At 46.1% G+C, this 25,931-nt stretch overlaps 1 protein-coding gene across 17 annotated transcripts in view; it reads left to right on the forward strand.

Moving 5' to 3' along the window:
* The window catches only part of TMEM94 (transmembrane protein 94), a 53,959-nt gene that overhangs the window by 25,190 nt on the left and 2,838 nt on the right, over nt 1–25,931 (forward strand). For 11 of the 17 annotated variants that reach the window (XR_692946.2, XR_011135576.1, XR_011135577.1 and 8 more), the window contains 24 exons: nt 475–577; nt 894–980; nt 1,532–1,648; nt 5,416–5,472; nt 7,353–7,457; nt 8,074–8,238; nt 8,583–8,792; nt 8,969–9,284; nt 10,041–10,214; nt 13,357–13,459; nt 14,693–14,910; nt 16,198–16,379; nt 16,580–16,718; nt 17,357–17,472; nt 18,361–18,460; nt 19,939–20,047; nt 20,477–20,666; nt 21,232–21,309; nt 21,758–21,843; nt 22,439–22,520; nt 22,855–23,009; nt 23,364–23,458; nt 24,673–24,766; nt 25,020–25,190. Coding sequence is in view for 11 of the 17 variants with exons in the window: in XM_068914083.1 (XP_068770184.1) it covers nt 475–577; nt 894–980; nt 1,532–1,648; nt 5,416–5,472; nt 7,353–7,457; nt 8,074–8,238; nt 8,583–8,792; nt 8,969–9,284; nt 10,041–10,214; nt 13,357–13,459; nt 14,693–14,910; nt 16,198–16,379; nt 16,580–16,718; nt 17,357–17,472; nt 18,361–18,460; nt 19,939–20,047; nt 20,477–20,666; nt 21,232–21,309; nt 21,758–21,843; nt 22,439–22,520; nt 22,855–23,009; nt 23,364–23,458; nt 24,673–24,766; nt 25,020–25,190 (3,252 nt within the window). In the remaining 6 variants the exon portion in view is untranslated. Of the gene's footprint in view, nt 1–474; nt 578–893; nt 981–1,531; nt 1,649–5,415; nt 5,473–7,352; nt 7,458–8,073; nt 8,239–8,582; nt 8,793–8,968; nt 9,285–10,040; nt 10,215–13,356; nt 13,460–14,692; nt 14,911–16,197; nt 16,380–16,579; nt 16,719–17,356; nt 17,473–18,360; nt 18,461–19,938; nt 20,048–20,476; nt 20,667–21,137; nt 21,310–21,757; nt 21,844–22,438; nt 22,521–22,854; nt 23,010–23,363; nt 23,459–24,672; nt 24,767–25,019; nt 25,191–25,931 lie in introns of those variants that run through there. The other 6 variants (XM_068914087.1, XM_009666214.2, XR_011135580.1 and 3 more) reach the window with 4 other exon arrangements.

Consider the following 25,931-nt stretch of genomic DNA (forward strand, 5'->3'; position numbering starts at 1 on the left):
GTATCCCTTTCAGTAGGAATGAAAAACGCATTTTTGGAAAACAAGAGGAAGATGTTGTCTTTTTTAAAAACTATTGAATCTTCAGCTGTGAATAGTTAGGACCATAAATGGCCTCCACAGAGGGTAATGAACTTCCCTTTGGAGTGTATGTAATCAGTGACATGACACCCTTTTGTCAACTGGAGATGTAGGTATCTGAATGTCCTCTCAGAGTACCAGTACACACTGAGGGATGGAGCCCTCCTGTGAGTGGGTGAAGAGACCTGGGAAGTCTGATCAACAGTACTGCAAATTTACCATTGCAAATGCAAAGCTATTATTGCAGAACTTGGCAGCTCTTTTGGAGGTTCCGCCTCATAGCACAGGGTGAACCCAACATTCTAATCAGGTCTACTAAGAGGATGGTATAGGAAGAAAGTGCAGGGTTAGGATCTTGTTGGCTGCTGACATCCCTAGCTGTTTTTCATTTTTCAGATGGTGTCTGGAAATGGCTTTGTCACGTCCTGTGACAGCCCTGGATAATGAGAGATTCACTGTACAGTCAGTAATGCTGAAGTATGCTGTCCCCATTGTACTGGTAGGTTTCATTTCAAGCATCTATTGTTGAGTATAGTTATATTTTGTCAATAAAGGTGAAGAATTTTCAGCCATCAACAAGAAATTGTGGTCAGGCACTAACTCATGCAACTGACTGTCTGTACATTGGATAGGTTAGTGGAGTGAAGATGGTGAGCCATCACCTTGATGAATAAGAGTGGAGAGAGGCAATGCAGCAGCAAAACAACTATATCGTCTAAACTTTCTCAGGGCTGGGAAAGTTTAAAGGGAGTGAAAAAGCTTTCTCTGCAAGCACTGGTAGTTTGCTGACAGTGTCCCCTCTGTTTGAATGGCAGGCTGGCTTCTTGATCACCAATGCTGTGCGCTTCATTTTTCAAGCTCCTGGAATTGCTTCTTGGCAGTACACTCTTCTTCAATTACAGGTAAAGGAGTGCTATGAGCTCTACTACACTTCTTCCCAAAGCACCACTGTGGCTAGTTCCCTCCATCAGCAACTTGCTCCATCCTATGAGAGCATCCTATGCATGTCCTTCCTTGTGCATGCTGGGTCCAGATGAACTCTCCGTGCAGCAGGACAATAATTCCACCCCTGCCATTTGACCTAGGCGGCCCTTGAAGTTGTTTGCTCTACACGTATATAAATTGTGTGTGTGTGTGTGTGTGTGTGTGTGTGTGTATGTGTGTGTGTATTTTGCTTTAAAACTTAAAGAGTTTCTTGAAGTTCAGCAGGAAAACCAGCAACAAATTGGTGTGATTTGTTCGTGTCCTCCTTCGTTACAATCCCTTAAGGGTGTGTGTCTTTCTCCCCTTCTGTGCTTCTCCGTGTCTCAGTTTTCAGTATTTTGCAAGCTGTCTGCTTCCTTCCTGCCATTGCCTTTTACCCATCCTCTCACTGTGGTGGAACAGAGGTCATGTGACAGACCTGACTCCCTGTTGTCCCTGTGCTTGCTGGTGATCGAGAATGGTTTTTCAGGTGAATGGTGTCCTGCCCATCCTTCCGTTGCTCTTTCCTGTCCTGTGGATTCTTGCTACGGCCTTTGGAGAAGCCAGAGTCTTGGCCCAGATGAGCAAGGCCTCATCTACCTCACTGGTAGGTATCTGTCCACATCAAGCTGTTGCAGAGGGAAGGGGCAGGGGTTGTGAAGGACTCTGTGAAGTGAGCACAGTGAATTCAGCAGGTGAATCCAAATAGTCATAAAAATGTACTGAATCTTTGGGTGTTCCACCTAGGCCCTCTTCCTGGAGCACAGTGTGGCTTATTCTTGGTCAGATGCTTCAGTTTTCCAGTCTAGCTACAAATATCCCAAAGGTAATAGGAAGCTCCAGTGGTTCAGTAAGCCTGTTCAAGGCAGGTGCTTATCAGCTAAATGTAATCTCTTAGAAGGCTCTGTATGGAGGTAAATTCCATGTAGTGGCTATAACTAGGGAGCATTTAGCCACTGAGAAGGAATGGGTTACATGAGATCCTCTGCAGTCCTCTGTGGGCTGCGCTGCCCTTTCCTGAGTTCTGAGGCTTGGCTTGCAGGCATGGCCTTTGCAGTGGGTCAGGGAGTGAGAAGAATTTCTGATTGTTGTGGTGGTTTGAGGGGTGGAGGTTGGAAGCCTGATGGGTGTGTGATCTCGGAGTGACTCCACTGGCAGGTGTTAGAAGTCTCTTGTTCTTTCCCAGTGCAGAGGTGAGGTGCACCGTGGTATGTTTGTCTTCTCTGCTGACTTCTATTATCCCTGTGCTTGGACTCAATTTCTCGCTCCTTTTTGTCCTTCCTTGACCTCTGTGGCCCTGGGTCTATGTTTTATATTCTTTTCCCTGTAGGTTGCACAGAGCTTTCCCTGAGTTACCGTTGTCCTGCTGGGAGGGAGGACAGATGTTACCTCCCTCAGTGACATCTCTTTGCCCCTTCACCATCTCTTTTCAGTGGTTTTTCCTCTTTGCCTTCCCACCTATTCTCAACATCACTTGATTTCTGTCCCTGAAACCTTCTTTCTCCTCACATCTTGCTCTTTGGAAAGGAAAAAACAGAACTGTTTAGCTTCTCTGCTTCATCATTCTCAACATCTCCATTTGCCTTGTCACTCACACTTGTACCTCCCTTTTGTTCTTTCCTGTCTTCTCCTTTCTCTCCATGTATGTTCAGGCAACTCACCCTGTCCAGCCAGCTCATTCTCTGCGACATCTCAGACATGATCCTTCCTCCTTGTCCCTGCAGAACCACTGTTGTGATGTGCTTTGGTCTTTCTTCCTCTGACTAGGGCAGTCTTCTCTTGGCCTCTCTATTTCACACCTTCCTTCCCTCTACTCCGTTCTGAATGTAGCAGGTAAGATCCTCTTCCTCTCCAATCACTTGGCCTATGTGACGCTCCTTTCCTCCTTCTGCCCCCTCCCATCATGTTCAAGCTGTTGATTGCCAGATTTTTAAGGCCATAAGAGACCCTTGTGGCTGATCAGTCAGACATCCTGCATGATACAAACCAGTGGCCCCCAAAGAAGCCCCTGCCTCAAGTTCCATATCTCTGATTGGAATACAGCAGCATTCCTTTTAGAGAGGAATTTGATGTTTGTTTGAAGATGTTCACTACTGCCTTTGATAGGTTGCTTCAGTAATTATTTACCTTCACTATTAAAAATGTACACTCTATTTTAGCGTAAATTGTATCTGATTTCCAACCTTAGATCTTTTTACGTCCTTTATCTCCTAGATTTAAGAGCACCTCAATCAAATTTCTGGTCTGTGGGTAGCTACTTACATTCCCTTTTACAGTCTCTTTGATAAAGTAAACAGTTTAAGCACCCTGAGTCACTATAAGCAGATTTTCCAGTCCTCTAATCTTTCTCTTGGCTTTCCTCTGAGCTTTCTGCAGTGTTTCAGGATCATTGTAGAATTATGAGTCTCCAAAAAAGACAAAATATTCCAGTAACAGTGTGCTTGTGCTAATTTCAGAATAATTTGGACTTTCTACTCCATGATCCCCTATTAATGCAACAAAGGATCACATAGATCTTTTAGCCATTGTTTTAAATGACCAGGCTTTGTTCAGCTGATTGTCTACAGTGGCCTCCAAGTCCTCACCAGAATTACTGCTTTCTAAGACAGAGTCCTCATCCCGAAAACCCAACCCTCATCTTTGCTCCTATGAGGCAACCTTACATTTGGGCCTGGTTTTTGCTCGTTTACCACAATCCATATTGTTCTGCAGCAGTGATCTGTCCGCTTTATTATGTGACACTGCCCCCAATCTTTGTACAGTGTACAATCTGTTTCAATAATGATTTTGTTTTCTGCTTGAGCTCGTAACATATCAAAAGTGATTCCTCAGTTTCTATCCCATTTGCAGATAGCCAATTTTTAATCTTTTTAATATGGGCCCTATTGTTCTTGTATTACTCTATTTTTTGTTAGGAAATCAATAGAGCATTTTGTTCCAAGTCAAAGTACCAAGTGTTATACATCAAAACCGTTACTTTTATCAGTCTAATTTGTAATTTTGTCAAAAATGGTATCACAATAGTTTGTCAAGATTTATTACTCGTATACTTGTGTTGTTTGGCGCTGGTTATATTATTCTACTTCTGTTCTTTTAATTGAGTCTCATATCAGCTGCTCTGTTATTCTGTCTGAAATCTAAGTCTGTCTGGGGTCCTACAGTAACTTGGTTTGTTCTCCTTATCCTTTTTAGGCATTGGTACAACGTTAACTTTCTTCCAGTGCACTGGGACTTAACCCGTGCTTCAAGCCTTGTTCAAAATCAGTAATAACAGCCAGAAAGTTGTCTAGACCTGCTGATTTAAAAATATTTAGTTTCAGTAGCTAGTGCTAGAATGGAAAATATTTCATAGTTATCACATGGTATATCACTGACTATGGAATAGCAATATTTATTTAACATGTCTGCCTTGCCTGCAATATCATTTACAATTTCACTATCTTCATCAAGCAGTGGACTGGCGTTAATTAGCCACTGGTATACTTTTTCTTATTTTTATGTTGATTTTTATTTCTATTTTCACTTCCACTCAAAACTAGACTTTTTTATTTTTACTATGGAATTATGGCCTTTTAAAAATTTAATAAAATATTGTTAATAAGTTCCCAATTATCCTTGACAGTTTTCCGTTTAAATTATTTCTATCAGATTTGTCTTGACTTCTTTCAGTTTTGTTAAACCGATCCTAAAGTGCCATAGCGGTGCATTATTATTTGCGGTATTGTTTTGTTTCATACACAGGTAATTACCATGTTCACTTATTCCTAAGAAACGACTTAAATTTAAACTAAGTCTCAGAATTGCATCTACTATGGAATTCCTTTGTGCTGGATGCACAATTTTTGAGTTAGTAAATTTCTCACTGTAATTCCAAGAGCCCTGGGGTAGTGCCCTGCTGTAAATCATTTATATTCATTTCCTAATCATAGCCCATTCACATCACCTCATTCCTCTGTATCCATTGTGTTCCAGTTACCCACTTTTCCAGCCCTTCTCTTTAAGCTCCCTTCTTTAACTGACACATATATCTTAAATCCGGATCAGGCAATACTGGCCCTTTCTGTCTTAAAATAACCATTTGGAAAGAGCCTACTCCTGGTCTAATAGCTATTATTTTATCTCTAGACATTTAGGTGAGGATTGTGTCTTCGGTCTGTGATGTACGGTGCCAAGCACTTTGCTTGTGCTTCACAAATAGATAATGACATAGTCCTTTGCTTTGATGGATTATGCTGGTCTGTCCCAGCACAGCAGTTCCCACAGAGCAGGACTCATGCTTTCTTCTCTCTGGAAGGCACGATATTTAGGGAGGGATGTTCCTCATGCCACGTTTCTGAGCACAATTATAGTAACTGGTCTCTTCTCTTGCTGCAGCTTGCTAAGTTTTCAGAGGACACTCTCAGCAGCTACACAGAGATGGTATCTTCTCAGGTACTATTATTATGAATTGTTTTCTTCCATCTTCACTGCAGAACTTCATGATATCCTTTTCCTTTCTTTCTGATCTCCTGCTTATTTCCAAACCCTTTTGCTTGTGCCAGTTGTCCATTATCACGTAGTTGCTACTTTAATTTGCTATGCATGCAGGTTGCACGTCTTTCTCCTACACCTTCCCATGTAAAAGCTGCTCTACTGACCACAGATTGAAGTAACTTTGGTACTGAGTCCCACTTTACTCTTCTGAATATTGCAAATGGTTTGAAATCAGCCTTTTCTGTCCCGAAGAAAGTGCCTCTCAAGTCATGCTGTTCAGCGCTATTCCAGGAATGAAGTAACCTTTTTTTGGTGTGTGTCAGAAAGAAGTGAAGTATTTTGCTTGTGCCAGAAAATCTTCCTTCTTCAAGCCAAAACTGAAGAACAGAGGGTATGGGGGTCAGCACCAAGGTCAGATGTGGAGAGGGGAGCATGGGAAGTTCAGGCTAAAAGTTTGATCTGTTTCATAGGCTCCTTAACGAGCTCAAGCACATGACAAGTGTTTCCGCTGCAGCAAATAAACATTCAAAGGACCTATTTTCTGAGGGCAGAGCTGCATCTGGCCACTCTGTAAATTGCATTGTCTAGATTAAACTGTTAGGTAGAGGAAAGACACTTTTCTGTCTAATCTGGCATTAAGATTGCCATTTTCATAAGGAGGCAGATGGACTCCAGGAATGATTAAAAATCCCTAGATATTCTAAGAATCAATTCATATCCCCTTGCTCCTGGCCCCGCAGAGGAATGCATGTGGATGCATACGCACATATATAAATATATATATACTTTCTTTGCGGAATATTTTGCTGTCTTCCTGTGCCAGTCCATCATTTAGCTGAGCTGTTTTTCAGGTGTTAAATGGGAGTGATTTGAGCTGACCTTCCTGGCTGAAAAGATCTGCTTCTTTCCTCTGTACCTAAGCAACATTTATGCTTGCAAGAAACTGTCTGGTTTAAACAAGAATGTTTGTCTTCTGGTTGTAGCTCATGACTGTTCTGTATTTGAGCATATGACTATACCAGCCTTTAGGATCTAAGGAGCTAGATATAATGAGTTTTGAAGGGAGTGCTCTGCAGTGATAGCATTCCAGAATGGCAGCTGAAAAGCAGTAAAATAACATAATAATGCAGATCTGGTTTTGCTGGCTTTAGGAGTACACAGAGAAAAACACCTAGCTCTGGTGTTTGGATTGATTCATAGCATCCAGACCCTCTCTGAAACATCTTCATGTAGAAGTTGAAGAGTGCCACCATGATTTTCTAATTTTGCAAAATTTCCCCTTCTTTCACATTTTTACCACATTGATTATAATTAAATTGTAATGATGAAGTAGTCAGGACACCCCAGCTTTATTTCCTACATTGAAACTGCCTCGGAAAGTAACATTGGGCAAGCCACTTCATCACAGTGACTCAGTTTACCCAATTTGCAGTGTGGTGATCAAAAGCTTAGGGCAAGGCCTCAAGCCCTTTTATCCAAGGAGATGAGAGTTCTATTAGGAAAAAATACTGGGAGGTAACAACTGGTTCACCCCAAATGAAATCCCTTCAGAATTTCTTCCTGCCTTTTTAGAAAGACAAAGATGGCTTCAGCAGATTCTCAATTCAGCAATTAGACAGTCTATTCACATCCTTTTGAAAGAGGAAGAAATGTCTTTCCCTTGAGAAAATCAGTGCCCTACCAGTTAACGAGGTCTCAGAGAGACAGGCCTTTATCTCGCGGTGTATCACTGTGTTGAACCTGAAAGCAGGTAATGTCATACTCAATTCCTTCCTTCCCTTCCCTCATCTTTCTTCAATGAGTTTTTAATTGTCTGATGTCCTCGCTTTCCTTGGCAGGAAATGATACGCTGTATCTGGAGCCACTTCCTATGTGTTTTGAAAGGCAAATCCCCGACTCTGAGCTTCACCTCCAGCTTGCTCCATAGTTTGGGATCTGTCACTGTGAGTATTGCTGAGTTGTAAGAAGGAGGAGCCCTGCATGAGTGCTTCATTTGCTTCATTCAGGTTTTCCTTCCCTAGGCACAGACTATTAGTGATCAATTCACCATGCTGGGAGTAGAGACCTCTCAGGCACCTCTCTTTATAGAAGAGCTTACAACTATCTTGTCATATCCAAGCAGCATATTTAAAGGCAAAAACAATCGTTAGAGATACTCTAGGGCATCTAGCAGAAAGTCTGTATTTTCCAGCTCTGGTTGTGGTTCCACAACCCCCTTGACTCCTGTTTGAGTACCAGCTGGTTCTGGTCACAATAAGGTACTAGCTGGTGAAACAGGTTCAGCAGTTGCTTCCTTCCCATGGATTTAATGCCTAATCTTACAATAGCCTGAGATAAAACTGGTATTAAACAACCGATCAATCCTGCTAGAGCAGGGAACTCTCCATTTCTTGGAGAGACATTAGATGCAGTTTCTTAATGCAGAAAGTTGGTGGAGAAGGGACTTGTCTGTCCTCCCTTGTGTTTGTTAAACTTTTCAGTATCTATAACTATGCATAAACACTGAGACATGTTTTCACTGAGATTTTGCTCTCTTGTGGGTGTTGCGGCACGTTCTAGGTGCTCTGCTGTGTAGACAAGCAGGGGATTCTCTCCTGGCCAAACCCCAGCCCAGAGACTGTTCTGTTCTTCAGTGGGAAGGTGGAACCACCTCATGATAGCCACGAAGACCTGACTGATGAGCTCTCTACACGGTCCTTCTGCCACCCTGAGATGGAAGAAGAGGTGAGGGATGTATAATGCATAACGTAGTGTGTTGGCTCTAAACGTAGTTTGGCTGTCATACTCAACACAGCCTTGTTAGGCTCCTGAATTTGGTTCCTGAACTGTGGGGTTTGTGGTTGCATAGAGAAGGTGGCTTTGCTTGTAGAGGAGTCCTGTGGCCATAATTCTTTACTTGAAAGATTAAGAAGCAGTGAGGACCAGATCCTGTTCTACAGGAGTCCCAAGGCAGTGTCTCCTCTTCCCTTTCTCTCTGTCCCCAGTTCAGTACATTTTTGCATGTGAATAAATAGTGGTTCATGTTTAACCACTGAATCACCACCGTTCGTTTCATTGATCTCTTGCAGCCACATGAAAGAGATGCTTTGCTCTCTGGCCCCTTGGCAGACACAGTCCATGTCACCAATGAGCAAGAGAGGAACAACTGGTCTAGTGACCCTCCAAAAGCTCCCGATGCCCATGCCCACCGAAAGCCAAACAGCAGAAGCAAGCACCCCTCTGGGTCCAATGTGAGTTTTAGCAAGGACACGGAGGGTGGAGAGGAGGATCATACTCAGGTAAGCCATACAGAAGGGGCACAGTTAGTCTCTTGTAGGGCTATAAGACAGAATTATACCTGTGGAGTCTCCCCTTTTAACTGGGAATTTAATTGGGAATGCTCTGGGATTATAGGCTCAGGAAGACAAGCTGTATTCATTGTAACCAACTAGAATTTTCCTACCCATTGGACCAGGCTGGTGGTGACAGTGAGGTGTTGGCCTGTGAAGCTGAAGACTTTGTGTGCGACTACCACCTCGAGATGCTTAGCTTGTCCCAGGACCAACAGAACCCCTCCTGCATCCAATTTGATGATTCCAACTGGCAGATGCACTTGAATTCCCTCAAGCCTCTGGGCCTGAACGTACTGCTCAATCTCTGCAATGCCAGTGTGACGGAGCGTCTCTGCCGCTTCTCTGACCACCTCTGCAACATTGCCCTGCAGGAGACGCACAATGCTGTGCTGCCTGTCCATGTGCCCTGGGGCCTCTGTGAGCTTGCCAGGCTAATAGGTAAGGAGAAATAGGATGAGTGGACACAGAGAAATCAGAGCTGTCAGCAGAGGAATGACTGAATCCTTAGAGAGCACGAGAAATATTTCTCCAGACCTGATTGCCGAGAAGTTGGAATTACAAAACTGACTCGTTTGTTTTTGGGCTGCCAACAGAGTCTATTGCAGAAGTTGCTTTTGGCAAGTTCACGTATTGTATATGCTATCAAAGGAACACATTTCATCAAGGATGCTTCCAGCCAGGCCCAGGCTAGGTTTGGTTTTCTTCTGGCTTGAGTCTGCCAGTCTTACCGATAGACAAAGAACATGCTGCTAATGGACAGATAGCTGACCTGTCTTTAAAGTAATGCTTTACCAGGAGATTGAGTATAGATGATATGAGGTACCTCAGTTCATTTTATAGATGGGAAAACTGAGGTGTAGAGGAGATAAGAGGTCAGAGGCAACGCTAGGCTTAAATTTTGAAAGCTCTTGAACTTTGTTCTGTGCCTGTTCTTCAGTGTCACAATTCCTCTCTTCAATGAACCAGAAGAATGAAAGCTGTCATTACTAATAAAATCTAGTCATTCTGAATGCTTTTCATCATAGATATTGAACCATCTTGGTGTAAACGCACAATGAGAACAGCTCACCCATCTACTGCTGGGGAGATGTCAGAATGAGAGCAAGCAAAGTGGAGGGTGTGGAAGCGGGAGGGAGGACTTATCTTTAGCTTTGGTTACAGCCTTATTTTCTCCTCTTCGTGTTCGTATTTAAGGTTTCACGCCAGGTGCCAAAGACCTTTTCAAGCAGGAGAACTATTTGGCCTTATACCGCCTGCCAAGTGATGAGGTGGTTAAGGAGACGATCCTGGGGAAGCTTTCGTCTATCACCAAGAGGAGACCACCTCTGAGTCACATGATTAACCTGTTTGTGAAGGACACCACTACCAGTAAGGCTGCCTCTTCTTCAGGCATGCAGCTCAGGAGGGAAGGACTTTTTCCATAGGGAGCCTAGGAAATGCCAGACTGGAACAATCCAGGGTCCCTATGGGGTGATAGCAGTGCTCTCTGCCTGTGGCCAATACAGTTATGCTCAGCAAACCTTAGCGGTCAGCACTGTGGGCATACTGAGGGAGCAGTTCTTCCCAGCTCTGGCTCACTCCAGGATCATAAATAATCTTTGTAAATTGCCCTAGATAGTGTGTAGTAAACCTGTTTGACTATGCTACCTTTTCTGTGACCAAATGGCAAGAGTAGAACAAGGTAATTCTTTAATTGGGTTTTGAATAGGCTTCATTATGGCAGAGAAACTGATACTGCACATGGCTGAATATTGCCCAGGGTTTTCGCTAGTGTTGCCCATCCATCTGACAACCAAGATTACAAATCACTATCTTGTTAGTCTAAGCTAATACACCACACCATGAATGCAACACTTGAGGCCATGCTGACTTCTCCATTCCTTCTACTTCTTTCTATTATAATGGGAGTGGGCTAGGATGGAAGAGATGTGCGTGGTGAGGTCTTAAAGCACCTCAGCAAGATTTGACAGCTTGCCCGGCAGAGCTCTTAGTCTCTTAGTAATACGATAATCGACTGATCTTGGGTCTCTGGAGTTGGCATGTGTTCTGTATTGAATCTGAAATATGGTTAATATGTTGGCCAGGGATTTACTAAATAAACTGTCTCCTCTTGCCCAGTTCTTCTTAAACTCGTGTCTTAATCTGAGAAGGAGCTTCATTTCTTATGATTGCTGCTGTCTTGCCTTTTGGGCAAGAATTTTTCCACTGCCGAGATTCTCCGTGTAGAGCAGACCTTTTAACATTGCCTCATTTCAACTCCTTATCCTCATTTTTAAATGGTTTAGTTCAGAGGCTGGAGCTCAGACGAGTATGTGTGTGACCTGGATTATGCTGTCTAGAGTAAATTGTAAGAGGAATTTTACTGGTGAGGTTAGTTAACCATTGGAACACCTTTCACATAATGATGCAATTTGTCCCTTGAAGCTATGTAAAATGCATGCAGACAGATGTAATGGATTATGCAGAGATTATTGTGTGAAATCAAACAGCCGTGTTTATGTAGAAGAGCAGACCAGATGATCATAACTAACCTCTCCTGATTTAATACCTGTGAATAAGTCTTTGAACCCACCCACTCCCATGATGTGCTGAAGTCAAAGGGAGATATGTAATAAATTCTACAGCTGTAGCAGAAATAGGAGGTAACATATCTGTATATTCCATTGTTTAGTCCACTGAAATATGTGCTTGGCCATCTGGCAGTGTTTCCCCATCCACAATAACCACATGGAAGTAGGAGCTCATCGGTGTCGTCAGTGGAGTAAAATGACTTGATATTCTCTCTCTTCCCTTGCTGTAGCTGCACAGCTCAGTTCCTTCTAGTGAGTCCCAGCAGCTGTGAACGGATAGTCATCCTCCTAGTCTTTTTCATTGGTTCCCTCCCTTGTGCCAGAGAAATCCTGGCCTTCTAGTTCATCATTTAGGGAGGGGAGAGCTGACTTTGCTGGCAATGACAACTGAATGCGCTCCCTCCAGTTTGTAGCAGGTGCTGTCACTGCCGTTTACCCCTTGTAGGGACTGTGGCGTGGGATGCTGTTGACTTTGAATGGGAATCATGAGAGAAATGGATTGCAGTTGCTTTCAGGCATGAATGTATGTATGTGTTTGCACCTGGTCATCTGCAAGCTCTTGCTCTGTGTCCAGGGCATGGGCTTTGCATGAATCAATGAACATCTCTTGTTCTTCCTTTCCTAGCAAGAACTATCTGACCATAGGAGCAAGGTGGAAAGCAAGGTGTTTATATAATAAAATTAACCAGAGCCCCAGACAAGTACTCCTTTGTGTCCCTGAAACAAGCTCCTTCTTTCACACACTGCTCCTATTGGTTTTGGAGGTTTGTTATGCTGATAAACTTGGCGTGTGATGTCTATTTATAGCAGAAAGCAGAGAGCTGCTGTGTTTTGGAAAATCCTCCAGTGTTCCTGAAGGTCCCTGCCTGATTTATGCTAGTGGGTATTCTTGGCTCTTGATTTCACCAGCTAGTGTGAGCATTTGCAGTCAGCAACAGTGCCTGTAAGAAGCCTTTGGGCTCATTTTTCTTGGCAGTGATGTTTTTTTCATTAGATCAGCTTTGAAGCTGTTGGGGGCAAAGTCACAGAGCAGCTGGAGGAGGGAACCTAGACAGTGAAGTCTATGTGCATGCAATGTTAATGCAGCAGCACGAATAAAAGGGAACAGGAAGTGTGGAGGGGAGGCAGCCCCGCATCCTTTGCCTTGTATCCTGTGCCTGGGTCCTGCATCAGACAAGTATCATCCCACACTTTTGGGAGACCCTTTGCAACACCCCAGCCTACAAGAAGGAATTAAAGGTTGAAGTCTGTATTAAAGAATAAAGTAACGGAAGTAAAAATAGAACAAGCTGTGGAGTCCATTGATTTTCAGTTCCTCCCCTGGTCAAGACATGAGTTATTCTTTTACAGTCTGTTATTTTGAACTTTTGACCCATCCCGATTTAACTGGTTTTCAGGACCCTTTGTGAAACAGGCTGCTATCTAACGGATCACACTGTTAAATTATCCTCTACTATGTAAATGGAAGGTATTCAAGAATCGTTGTTGCCCTTTAGATCCAGTCCCAGCCTAAAATTGAATGCACTTTCCTGTGTAGGCAGACTTTGATGCCTATAGTCTCATCACTGGCGCTTATACCCTCATGAGAGGGAGCACACAAGAATATCTTCATTTTTGTTGTACTGGATACAGGGGCAAGATTTGCCCCCACCTTCTGTGGGAGGAGGATTGTTACACAGTGAAAGGGAAGAATAGGAACTGACTACCTGGCTAAGCTGTTTAAACTCGTGGCTGGACAAATAGCAGCTGAACACATGCAGTCTTGAATAATTTCTTGACAGGGACTGAAAACTCTCAACAGAGAAAAGGGGATATCTGGAGTAGATCAAGGCAGTTCGTGGGAACGCTCTGCTTTAACAAATAAAGGAGCAATTGGTATGAAATCCCTTGCTTGGGAGCCTGTAGGTGTGATGCTGACTCATTACTCTCTCTCACTTCAGGCACTGAGCAGATGTTTTCTCATGGGACAGCCGACATCATCCTTGAGGCCTGCACAGACTTTTGGGATGGCACTGATATCTACCCCCTCTCTGGCTCTGACAGGTAGGCAGCTTTGTCGTTTGGTGCATTCAGAAGTTGCTGCTGAACTGCAGAAGGAACCTGGTCACTCTGTATTAAAATTCCCTTTATTGATGCTTGCTAAGCTATTTAACAGAAGCTTGAAGTATGTTATGAACATGAGCAATCTCTGCTTATAATCATTTTTTATAAGCATGGCAATGTAAAGGATTAGATAGCTACAAGCAACCTTTTGGACTGTAACGGCAAAGCATTTCCTACTGTATCTGTTAACATATCAATCCCCTGTAAACGGAACCTGACTATACCATGTAGGAGGACCATGAATTCTAATCAGGTCATATGCTGATGGCAAGGAGTTTTGTTTGTTCAAGAAATGCCTTATCTTACATAAAATGCAAAGTGATCAATTGTACCTGCTGTTGGTAGCTTCAAACCAATCCACCATACCACATTGCATCCTTTTAGTCCTGCTGTGACGCCTGACAGTGTCTGTCGCATCTTCCTGTATAGGCTAGATTTATGGTCCTGCTAGCTGAGCAGACCAGTAATATCTGGCTTCACTGAATAGTAGCACATTGTCCTACTAAATCTGTTTATCCTCAGGTGTGACAAAACTCCAACTGGTCCTTTTTTGGCGCTGAGGAAAAAAATCGCATGTTCAGTCTAATATATTACCTTTGTGAGTTCAACACAGAGAAGGAACTTTACACTATTCCAGGGACTGAATATTGACTAACTGGAGACTTCAAATACAGTACCTGGGACCCAGACTATAAAGGGGGATGGGAGAATAGTCGGTTTTTTAAGTATCTCTGCCATGGATAGTATTGTCAGGGTTATAAGTTCCTTCCTTGGTGTTTATTTTCCTGCAGATAAACTTTCTCTCTGATAAATTAAGCCTCTGCTGTCATGCAGTGAACTTCCTTAGAGTCATCTGGCAGCCATATAGAGCATATTATGTTAATAAGTGTATTCAAAGAGTACTGCATTCATATTCATTGATCCGTCTGATGAGCAACCAGAAATGTTCACCACTACCCCTGCTGGAATATGTATTTTTATTGCCTTTTAGCGCCTGCAGCTTAGAGGATGCAGAAACGATACGGAAAGGGTTTTTCGGAGTCTCTGACTGCTGTCCACAGAATACATTTTTCCAAATATCCAGTTGGTGATTTCTACAATGAATACAGTGTACACTGTCAGAACTGCAACACCTTTCTCCAGCTTTGTCTGATTTTTGTCTCTTCTACACAGGAAGAAGGTGTTAGATTTCTACCAGCGGGCCTGCCTCTCAGGATACTGTTCTGCCTTTGCATACAAGCCAATGCATTGTGCCTTGTCCTCCCAGCTCAATGGCAAGTGCATAGAACTGGTGCAGGTCCCCGGACAGAGTGCTATCTTCACATGCTGTGATCTCCCTGGGACTACCCCCATCAAACAGAGCAGTCGGAGGAATAGCTGGAGTTCGGATGGTATGTGTCTCCTCTGGTGTCTGTAATAACGTTTGCTGCTAGGCCAGGTGCTTGCTTTCTGATCGGTCTAGAGCTGTGACAACGTTGTCAGCAGCAGATGGAAATGGAGAACTAAGCTCTTCTGAAGTAGATGCAATTCCAGAGGAAATAATGATGATTTAGCAGCTGGCAAGTATGTTTCTGGTTAAACTGTTGAAGCTTGCAGAGAAATACTTCTACTTGTGGGAAGTCTGTTCTTTAAAGCAGGCGAGGTAGATTTAAGACCTCTGGGTATTTGGATGCTTGGCTTGCTGTTTGTCTAGTTTTATGGAAATTGCATATGTTGTTTTTTTTCGAAGGAGTTAAATGCCTAATGGTATGCGACTGCTCTCCCTTGATGGATTTTGTTGCTGGGCTGAAGGGTCTGATTCCCAGTAGAACTCAAATTGTACAACATCTCCTCCAGAACAGCAATGGAAACTGAGCAACAAGCACATACCATTACATAACCCCAGGAGGCTCCTTTGAAAAACCAGCCTTGACCTCTCTCTACCTTGGTTTCCCATTCTGTAAAACGGGAGTAACATGCTTTCAGACAGATGGGAGGCAGTTATGACTGAGTGTTTTCAAAACACTTTTCAGTCTTACCTGCAGAGAGCTTTGTAACTGTGTGAAATATTTTGTTATATTGTTCCTCATGCTGCATCCAGCTCCCATTCACCACAGGCTGATCTGGTGATGGTGAAAGAATATTGTCAGCCAGTCTTTGGCAGACTCTTTGGGAGTCTGTGGACAGTGTTACTGGAGGGAACACGATCCAGTTCCAGTTCCTTTGCATCAGCTCCTTGTAGTCAGATGCCTGTCTGCCTCAGCCAGACTCCTCATGTTGTTTAAGCACAGTATGATGTGTTTAAAATGCACATGTGAACATTATGCAGCATATATCCTTTACCTTTCTGCCCTGGTTTCTTGTGACTGACCCGTCTTCTGTTTTGTCTTTTCCCTTTCCATGCTCCCTGTTTCACACCTGTATTCTTGGTCGTATATGTGGGGATGTTCTGAAACTGCTTCTGGGATTGGGTATGCTGGGACAATGCATGTCTCTTCATTTTTCCTGGTGTGTGTGTGTGTGTGTGTGTGTGTCTGTCTGTCTGTCTGTCTGTCTGTCTGTCTGCATGGTTTTGTGTATCTGGAAACTGTCCCCGTGGTGTTACTTTGGTGGTCTCTGTCACCATGTGTGCTCGTGTCTGCATGCATGTATGGCCACCTGTGTCTCAATGTGACTGCGTGTTGTTTGCATGCCTGAAGAAGGGATTGGGGAAGTGATGGAGAAAGAAGATTGTATCCAGGCTCTGAGCGGACAGATCTTCATGGGAATGGTCTCATCTCAGTATCAGGCCCGTCTTGACATTGTCCGCCTCATTGATGGATTGGTCAATGCCTGCATTCGTTTTGTCTACTTTTCCTTGGAAGATGAGCTCAAAAGCAAGGTAAGCTGTCTTTGCTGAACTTCCTGAACTTGCATGTCCCCTGCATGTCTGACGGGAGAGTTTAGCTCCAGTGCAATCTAAGGTTAATCTGATTCAGCTAGCTAATGGGTCCAGAAGGTACCTAGGCTCCAATATGGCGTTGCTCTGCAAAGCTCTGGCCTGGACAGCTACACTAAAGTCTTCTGTCTGCTCTGCTGCAGGTGTTTGCTGAGAAGATGGGTCTTGAGACTGGCTGGAATTGCCACATATCTTTAACACCCAATGGTGATGTGCCTGGCTCAGAGATCCCTCCCTCTAGCCCCAGCCACGCTGGCTCTCTGCATGATGACCTACATCAGGGTGAGAGAACTGCGCCTAAGCCACTTTGAATGCCACGTGTTTCCTGGATGGTTCTTTTAAACCCGTTCATAGGTTCCTGTGTCCTCACCAGATACCTGATCCTTCAGAGCTTTGAGCACAAAACTGGATGGGCCTGAGGTGTGTGTATGTGTGAGTGAGAGTTGTACATTTATAGCATTTCTACCCAGTCAGGGAAGCAGTTGTTGCAAACAAACATCCCTCTGTGCAGCAGCAGTCATGACTGTACAACTGTTCATTACATTTCTGATTCTTGCTGGGGCCCTGGTCAAGCCACTGAGGGTCACTCTTTTGCCTGTGAGTTACTCTTTTCCCTCACTTCAAGTGTGATTTGTTCACTCTCTTTTTCCCCTGGAAGAAGAAAGAAAGCCAAGCAGATAAACTGTCATGTCTCAGAAGAGCAGAGACTAGGCTCACATATCTACCTCTGAGCAGATTAGTCATCTAAAAATACTGCATTTTATATGACTGAGTGGGATCTAAGTGTAGCTAACCTAGAAAAACCAGGCCTCACGTTTCCTGGCTTCTGCAGTGCCATGTGAATATACCACGTGGGTGTGTCACAGAGGTGGCAGAGGCAGGTTTGCGCTTATTGTTTGTACTGTTTTTCTCTGCTCCAGTTTCTCGAGATGACGTGGAGGGGCTTCTGCTGATGGAGGAGGAAGGGCACTCAGATCTCATCAGCTTTCAGCCAACAGATAGTGATATCCCCAGCTTTCTAGAGGACTGTAACAGGGTGAGGCTCTCTTTTCCTACACACTTCGTGCTGTCGCTGTGGTCAAGAGTCGCACCTCATTGTTCTCAGAGAGAATCCCTCTCTGAAGGCAGCTGATAAGGCGGTTCTTGTTGGGACTCCTGATTTCCCCCCTTCCGCCCTGGCTTGGTATATAGGGCCTGGGAAGTTTGAGATTATCTCAGTTTTTCCCTGCTGCTGAGCTGTTCATTTCTCTGAAGAGTTTAGGAGTGGAGATGGCCACACATGGAGTGGCCTTGAGAGCCTCATCTCAGTCCATCTGGGTCTTCTTCCTATATGCTCAGCATGGAGCAGAAACACGCATACGTTCCAGGCAGGCAGAAGAAACTTCTTCTCCCCTCCAGCCATGAGCTGTAGCTGGTGCTGCCTGGCTGTCAGGGTGTGGGACACACTCTTTCTGCTTCATAAGAGCTCAGACACGCTCAGTGGAGGTTGCAGAAATATCGGAGCGATACAGATTAAAAATCTATTAAGGCTATGTTTAGAAAGCAAGAACCCTTCCTTTGCTGGGTGTTGGTGTGGCTGCAATTGAAGTAGCGGGTCTAGGTGCTGGGAGACAGCACAAATTCTCAGACTAAATGCCCCCCCCCCCCGCATGTAAAAATTCGTTAGAAATCCCCAAGCGCAGTTTGATCATGCTGATTTCACGGACCCTGGGGGAGAGCACAGACAACTTGGCATGTCAGTATAGGACTTTAGCAGAAGACTTTTTATGATGGCTTGGGTGAGCCAGCCTCTCTCTGCAAGGACCTTAATTTGTATCTGATCTTGACGCTGCATTCTGGGAATCATAATTCTCATTGTGACAGTTCCCTGATAACTGCCTCCTTCACACACACCCCTACTTAGTCTCCTTTTTCTCCTTTTTAGGCCAAACTTCCACGTGGGATCCACCAAGTGAGACCTCACCTGCAGAACATAGACAATGTGCCTTTGCTGGTGCCACTCTTCACAGACTGCACCCCAGAGAGTGAGTGGCACAGGGGCTAGGTCTGTCCTACTACTGCCTGTGAACACCCATCCATTTGCTCTAGCTCATCTGGGTAGAGTATGGAAATGGATGAGGGGAAAGGGATGTGCTCCAGAAATCCAGAGGGGCGTTTGGTATTAACGACCCCCTGTGCTACCTATGGGGAACTTGCTTCCTTTTCATGCGACTGTTCCCTAGCTACAGAACTGGGCTGAGAACCACTCCCCTTTCGATTTGCATTCGTAAGAGACACAAAAGCAAACATCCAAAATGCTACTGCCTTTTATTAAATAAGCTTTATCAGTGTGCTAGGAGACTTTGATCTCTGCTCACAGCCCTCGCTGCCTTATATAACTCAGAAATCACTTCCCAGAAGTATTTTCCTCTGGCAGTTGCTGTTAGCACCTTCTGCTGCTTTGTAAAGCTTTTGATTGCAGAAACCAGAAAGGACCTAATTTCTTTGTCTCTGAGAGATACTATTTTATCTAAGAAAGGGGCTGAGTGCTCAGCTGGCTAATACCTTTGCAGTCTACAGTAAAAGTGCTAAGCATCATTACGATTTGGCATTTTAGGTACTTTTTAGGCACAGCTTACAGGAGTGCCAGCAAGAGCCGGTTACAGCCCAGCCTGCCTAGGTGCTCAGTGCCTGGATAGGATTTCCTCTGTCTCTGGTGGAGGTGGTCCTTCCCTGCTCCATGTAACCCTCGCTGTGCTGCAGACCTGGCTGCACCCATCATTCAGATGAAACGTTTACAAAAGAATCTGCAGAGGATGGCTTGTTTTTGCCTAGAGCATTCTAGAAAATGTATGTATACGCAGAGCACTGTGCAGAGCTACAAAGGTAAAAGTGGATCAAACAGCAGCTTTGATTTAGAGGTCTCAGGAGGATGTTAATAAAAAGATTGATGAAACCTAGAGGTAGTGCTAGGAGTGCAGGAACAGGGGGCTGGCTCTGAGCAAGGCTAAGTGAGGCACTGCTTTTGGAGTGGTTGGTTAGATTCCCTGTGTTCCTTTGGACTTGGAACAGTGGTGAGGTGCTGCTGAGCAGATTTTAAAGTTGTCTTTTTATTTTAATTTATGTAAGGCTCAAATTATTTAAGTTAGTTTAATTTCTGCTGTTTTCTAATAAGACTACTTGCTCCTAGAGCCACCTGTGCTGTTTACCCAGGCCATACCTAGACCTCTGGTCTGAAAGAGACATGCTAGAGGTAAAGGTCTCCTCTGGATCACAGTTCTGTGGATCACAGCTCAGCTCCTGTAGAAGGCAGGTGTACAGGGCACTTTGTCTGCAATTAGTTAACCAACTAATTATGTCATCTGACTTTGGATCTGACTGCACAGGACTGAGGAATCTCAGTTGGGGTTATTTTAAAAGATCTGACTGCTTGTTATCCAGGCTGGAAAGGGTGCACAAAACACTGCTTCTCTGTGTGCACAATGAGATAACATACTATTTTTCTCTTTCTGTCCCCTTGCAGCCATGTGTGAGATGATCAAGATCATGCAGGAGTATGGGGAGGTGACCTGCTGTCTGGGAAGCTCTGCCAACCTGCGGAACAGCTGCCTTTTCCTGCAAAGTGACATCAGGTGGGGCAGGATCCAGGGTCCTCCTGCTGCCTTTGCCTTGAGCTTGCAGAGGATGACTCCTAGCTCTCTTCCTTGAAAGGAAGTTTATGCTTCTGCATGCTAAAGGATTGTGCACCAACTGGCAATTATAGGTACTTCTGGTTTGGGTGAAAGAGTGGAAATGCCCCTTTGGATCAAGCAATTTGTTGATTTTGAGCTGGACACCCAAATGCATCCATTAGTTCTCTGGGAAAAATGGAAAATCTGGGGAATTGATCCTGAATTCACATGGCAGCTCAGGACTTTTCTATCAAGGTAGAGAGGGCCGATAGGTAGATAGAGGTGGCACGTCTGCAGCACAGCACGACTCCCCAGGCTGGACTGCAATGAAATGTGGTTTCTTCCCTGGGATGGGACCTTTGCCTAATGCTCATTGTGTTGTCCATGCAGTATAGCACTGGACCCTCTTTACCCATCTCGCTGCTCCTGGGAGACCTTTGGCTATGCCACCAGCACCACCATGACTCACATCTCTGATGAGCTCACCCCACTGCAGCTCTCAGGGCAACTCAACAGCCTACCTTGCTCCATGTCCTTTCGCCAAGAAGAAAGTACCAGCATCATCAGGCTTATAGAGCAGGTGAGCCAGGCATATCCCCTCTCTAGTTCTCTGTCTCTAGCCTTCCCCCCTCTACCTGTGGATCATGAGGAGCAAAGCCAGGAGTCCGTGTTGACGTTTTTGTTGAGTTGCCCTAGGTAAGCTGCCAGCATTAGCTTTCCTCACGTCTCCTGTCATTTATTTGGGAAGTACAAAGGAGAGATTCTTCCTGCCTGGCCCTACTGGTCCAAGGTGTTCGGGTGGTCTGGGAATGGTGCCATGTGACAACAGGACGTGAACACCATTCAGCTGTATGAAGAATAAACTGCTAGAGATCCCTAGGCAGGAAACGCTGCAATGCTAGGGAAGAGCATTACCCCAGAAAAGCCAGGAGGTTTAAACAGACTTGCTTTGCTAAACTCGACTCTTTCTTCTCAGCCACGGCTAGGCAGGAGACCTTCCCTTTTTGTTTACACTGAGTCCAAATCCTCTCCCCTCCCACTTCCCCTGCAGGCCTCATGCTTTGTCCCCCACCGCCCATAATTGCTCTTGGCTGATAACTGCTGCCATCGCAGTGAGGGCTCTGAGGGCTTGTGCTTCCTTCCAGGCCAGGCACGCAACGTACGGTATCCGCAAGTGTTTCCTCTTTCTGCTACAGTGCCAGCTGACCCTGGTCATCATTCAGGTGAGCCCTAGTCTGGCTGGGAACAGCATTTCGCTTAGAGGACAGGGACACTAGTGAGAATGTGGGTGGCTGCAATGGGGCAAGGAGGGCTTGCGAAGGAGTGTGGGCTGCAAGGGAGGGAGGTGGCCTTCCGTCAGGTTTACACAGCATGTCCCTCTGCCAGTGGCGAGGCTGATCTCATTTACACTGATAAAACATGATTGTGTTAATTAGCACTGCTTGGGGAAGTTACAGATAGAGACTGTGTGATTGCAGCTTCAGGTTCTTTCTGACCACTTTTTCCCTGGAGAAAAGCATCCTCTGCAGGACCTGCTCTGTGTGGAGGGGCTGTGCAGTGACACCCTAGTTACCAGCTCATCCCTGCATTTGGGGGAGGATGGTGGTGTCTAGGGTAACAGGGCTATCCCAGCTCTGCTCACACTCTTCACTCTGGATTGTTCCTGTCCAGTTCCTCTCCTGCCTGGTGCAGCTGCCCCCCATCCTCAGTACCACAGACATCGTGTGGCTCTCCTGTTTCTGCTACCCACTGCTCAGGTGAGTCTGTTGGACAGGGTGGAATCTCCTGCCTTAAGCCTCCCACCCACAGGATGCATGAGCCAGTCTCCCATGCTCACTGTATCTATGCTAAAAGGAAGTTGACATGACCCACAGCACGCCAGGGAGGCTGGAAGGATTATTGCAAGTACCTGCTCTGACAAGGTGCTTGGAAACAGACAGCATTTGTGTACTGCTGTTTAGCCCTGCCTGCTGTCAGAGAGCCTCTATCATCATGTGGTTTGAACCCCCAGCTGAGAATAATCTTCTAATTCTGACACTGTTGCACTGGTTGGGGTGTGATGGAGAGCACTGGGTGTCAGGCAGAGCCCAAGATACTGTAGGTGGATTTTCCCCCATCACACACTTAGAGGTCATCTCTCTCTCCCTGCCTGCACTTCCCATACATAAGATCTTCTACAGCGTATGTTGGAGGGAGGGAATGCAAATATGCTGCACAACAAGTGGCCAGATCTGTGCCAATGCTCCGAGCAGTCTGAGGAGGTTCCTTGGGCTCAAGCGCTAGAGACATCCCAAAAAGCAAAAATTCTAGTGCCCGGACTTGTTATTGAGAGACTGACTTGCTTTTCTGCAGCATCTCGCTCCTGGGCAAGCCCCCCCACAGCTCCATCATGACCATGGCAACAGGAAAAAACCTGACTTCCATTCCTAAGAAGGTGAGTGGCTCATCAGATAAGACTTGTTCTCACTTCCCGCTCTACTACTTTGTCCCCACGTTGGTGCATAGCTGAGGTCCTGCGCTAGCATAGACCTTCCCAGATCCCTTGGTAAGTTCTCATTTGTGGTGTGAGCCATCCTAGCCAAAAGCGTGGTGTGGACCGGACAGGAAGCCCTTACTGTGAACATGCCCACAGGACAGATCCTCAAGCGGCAGCATCTCATCTGTACTGCAGCCAGTCTTTGTTGCAGCCAGTGATACCTGATGCTTTGTGCTGGGGGTGGTGAGCCAGTGACATGCTCATGTCCCTCCTCCCTCTCCATTATTCACAGACTCAGCACTACTTCCTGTTCTGCTTCCTGCTGAAATTCAGCCTGACCATCTGCTCCTGCCTCATCTGCTTTGGGTTCACACTGCATGAATCCTGCAAAGAGGTGAACACTACCAGCCTCAATCTCACAGCCTGCTCCTCCATCATGCTGCACAGGTGAGGAACAGAGCCCAGCCCTTTCCCTGCAGTGCCTGCTCCTTTTGCCCTTCTTAGGTGGAATTGATCTCCTGCTACTGAGCTTCAGGCTCTTGTGTGACCCAGCTATATCATCTCTAAACAGGGCTGGGAGCTCTCCTTGGAGCCTTGAGAAATGCATCCTTGGGGCAAGGTCCTGCCTTGCTCCCTATCACCTCCTGGAACTAGGACAGCCTTTGTTTTTCTCACAAGTGGCTACCTCTGAGCTTGCATCTAGTCCTCTCAGTTATCAGAGGAGGACATGGCCCTGGTGGGAACAGGTCAGCCAGCAAGTCCCCACTATTGAGTTCTTTCCCGTGTCCTCTCACTTCCTAGCAACGCCGGTGGTGCTCCTGACTGGTTTGGGACATTTTCCAATGCCCTTCTTGTAGCCCAGAAGCTCGCAGCTGGCTTGATTGTTTTACACACAGGTGAGTCCCTGTTTCCGGGGGGGGGTCCCTCCTGCTCTGGGTAAGGACTATCAGCCTTTGCCTCTCTCTGTGCTCCTTATGCCAGAGCACAAACTCTCTTTTAGAAGTAAGGGCTATGGCAGGCTCTTGGCACAAGCACAAGACTGTCCCTTGTTTTGCTATATGTTGTCCTAACAGATTACAGGTAGCACCCTCAGATCCGGTCCTGCCACCTACCAGCCTGGCAAAACACTGGCTCCCTTCCAGCCTAGTCCAATGAGCAGGCAAACGCCACCCTATGAACAATCCCTCTCTGCCCCCTTGCAAATCAGCTAGCAGTGTCCTGCAAATCTCCAAAACATTCCCTACCTTAGGGCTCCCTCTAGTCCTGCTGCTATTTTGTGAAGCACCCACTTTCCTTCCCCCAAACAGCTCTGTTTTGGCTGTGCCTTGGGCCTGGAAGCCTTTTTAAATCCTCAGGAGGGGTGTGTGTGGGGGGGAGCCAGGCCCTGGCTAACTCGAAGCACCTGTGAGTGGTTGCCTGGCAAAGCAGGGCCAGCTGCCTTCCTATGGCCTTAAAGAGCCTCTACTCCCCTTCCTCCTGTGCCTTGGTGCCAGGTGGTGTACTGCATGTTTTGATGTGCAGGGTGTCTGGGCCAACAGAACCACCTCCTGATCTGAGAGGCAGCTTTGCTTTAGCTGGAGGTAGTGGTGCGCTACTGGCAGGACTGGGAAATACTACTTGTCCTTGAGACATTAGAGGCCAGGCAGGGATGCTTTGCCCTGCAGGTGGCAAATGCTGTTTTAATGTGTCCAGCAAAAGCTAAGTGAATGTGTTGCCTTCTGTAGACAACTCTAGGTCTAATTAAATGTCTTTCCCAGGGCTCAAGCTTTATGTTGATGCAGGCCTGCAGTGACCCAGTGATGAGGGCCCCCCCCCCCACTGCTTCCTAGTTCTGGTCCTTTGCCTGATTCACATTAGAGCGTCAGGCTAAGAGACGCCCTTGGCATCCCTGCACTGAGTAATCCTGCACAGAACTGCCACGGCGGCCCCCTCTGCATATCCAGGGACTTATTAGGCAGTGCTATGGGGAGTCTGGTCTGGAAGGAAAGAAAGGTTGGGTTGAGGGACGACAGCCTCACATCCCTTTAGAGCAATAGCCCTTGGTGTATATTGTAAAGCAATTATCTGTGTGTTGTGCTAAATAACTTCCTGCTCCATCTGTCCCCTGTAGTGTTCATATCTATAACCCATGTCCATCGCACCAAGCCGCTGTGGAAGAAGAGTCCCCTCTCTAACCGGTGGTGGACACTCACCGTGGCTGTTGTGTGAGTATCCCCAGGTCCTGAAGAGGCACCGCAGAGTGCTGGGGGAAGCCAGGCTCTGCCTGCTCTAGACCTGCTCCAGCACCAGTTTGCTAGCTCTGAGGAAAATGCTGGTATATGCAAAGGTTTCCCACTGGTAAACTGGTGCCCCCGTTGCGAACTCAGGGGTGGTACACCTGGGCCTAAATCCCGATCTGCAGATCCCAGGAAGCCTGTTAGCGCTGCTGAGCTTTGCTGTGTCTGTTTATGACCCTAGATTGCTGGGGCAAGTGGCACAAACTGTGCTGGACCTGAAACTCTGGGAAAACCTCAGTTCTCCGTTGACCTTTAACTACGTTCCCATCTCCCCGGTCTCATGGCTCCTGGGTTTTCTTTCCCTGGTCCTTGTGGTTATCATCAATGAGATTGTCAAGCTGCACGAAATCAGGTAGGGGGCTATGGGGGAGATGGGGAGAAAGGGCTGTAACCTCGCTCCAGCCTGGCCTTGGGCTGCAGAGAAAAGATGCACAGGGTGGGGAATAAAAAGGAAAAGATGATGGTGGTGTGTAAATCACCTGGCTATTTTGCGCAGGCTCATGTTCCACCTCTCAGGGACTCAACAATGCAGAGGAGGAAAGAGGGTCAGGGAAGGGCAGTAGCAGTGATTGGGAGCAGGAAGGGAGACCAAAATCCCCTTATCTCCCACCAATGAGAGGAAGAGAGCCAAAGTCTATGAAATACCAGCATGGGTCAGAGAGGGCTGTTCTCTCCGTCTCGTCCCATGAGGACAGAGAGGCATTGAATAGCGGCTGAGGAAATATGTCCTCACACAGTGCCTGGACTGTAGGACTCATTTTCACGGGAAGTGGCTGAAGCCAAGAATTAGCAGCAGGCAAAGTGACTGGCTGTTCCTCCTCGCGCAGGGCGCAGCCAGAGCTGGGAGTTAACACTAATGAGCGGGTGATCTAGGAAGGGGGTTTGGTGAGGAAAAGCAGTGGGGCTTAGAGGGGACCTTGATGAGGACAGAGACCCTGTCTCTCTTCCTGGGAGGAGTTTTTGGACCTTTCTCTGCTGTGCCTGGTGGACTCAGAGAAGGGACTTGGCTGGATGGGGCAGGACTGAGGCTGTGGGTCAGTTCCTCTGCCCTGGCACTGTAGGGCCCAGGCCCAGAGCCAAGGCTGCCCCTCTT

Source organism: Struthio camelus, chromosome 19, assembly GCF_040807025.1.
Source record: "Struthio camelus isolate bStrCam1 chromosome 19, bStrCam1.hap1, whole genome shotgun sequence".
Lineage (NCBI taxonomy): Eukaryota > Metazoa > Chordata > Aves > Struthioniformes > Struthionidae > Struthio > Struthio camelus.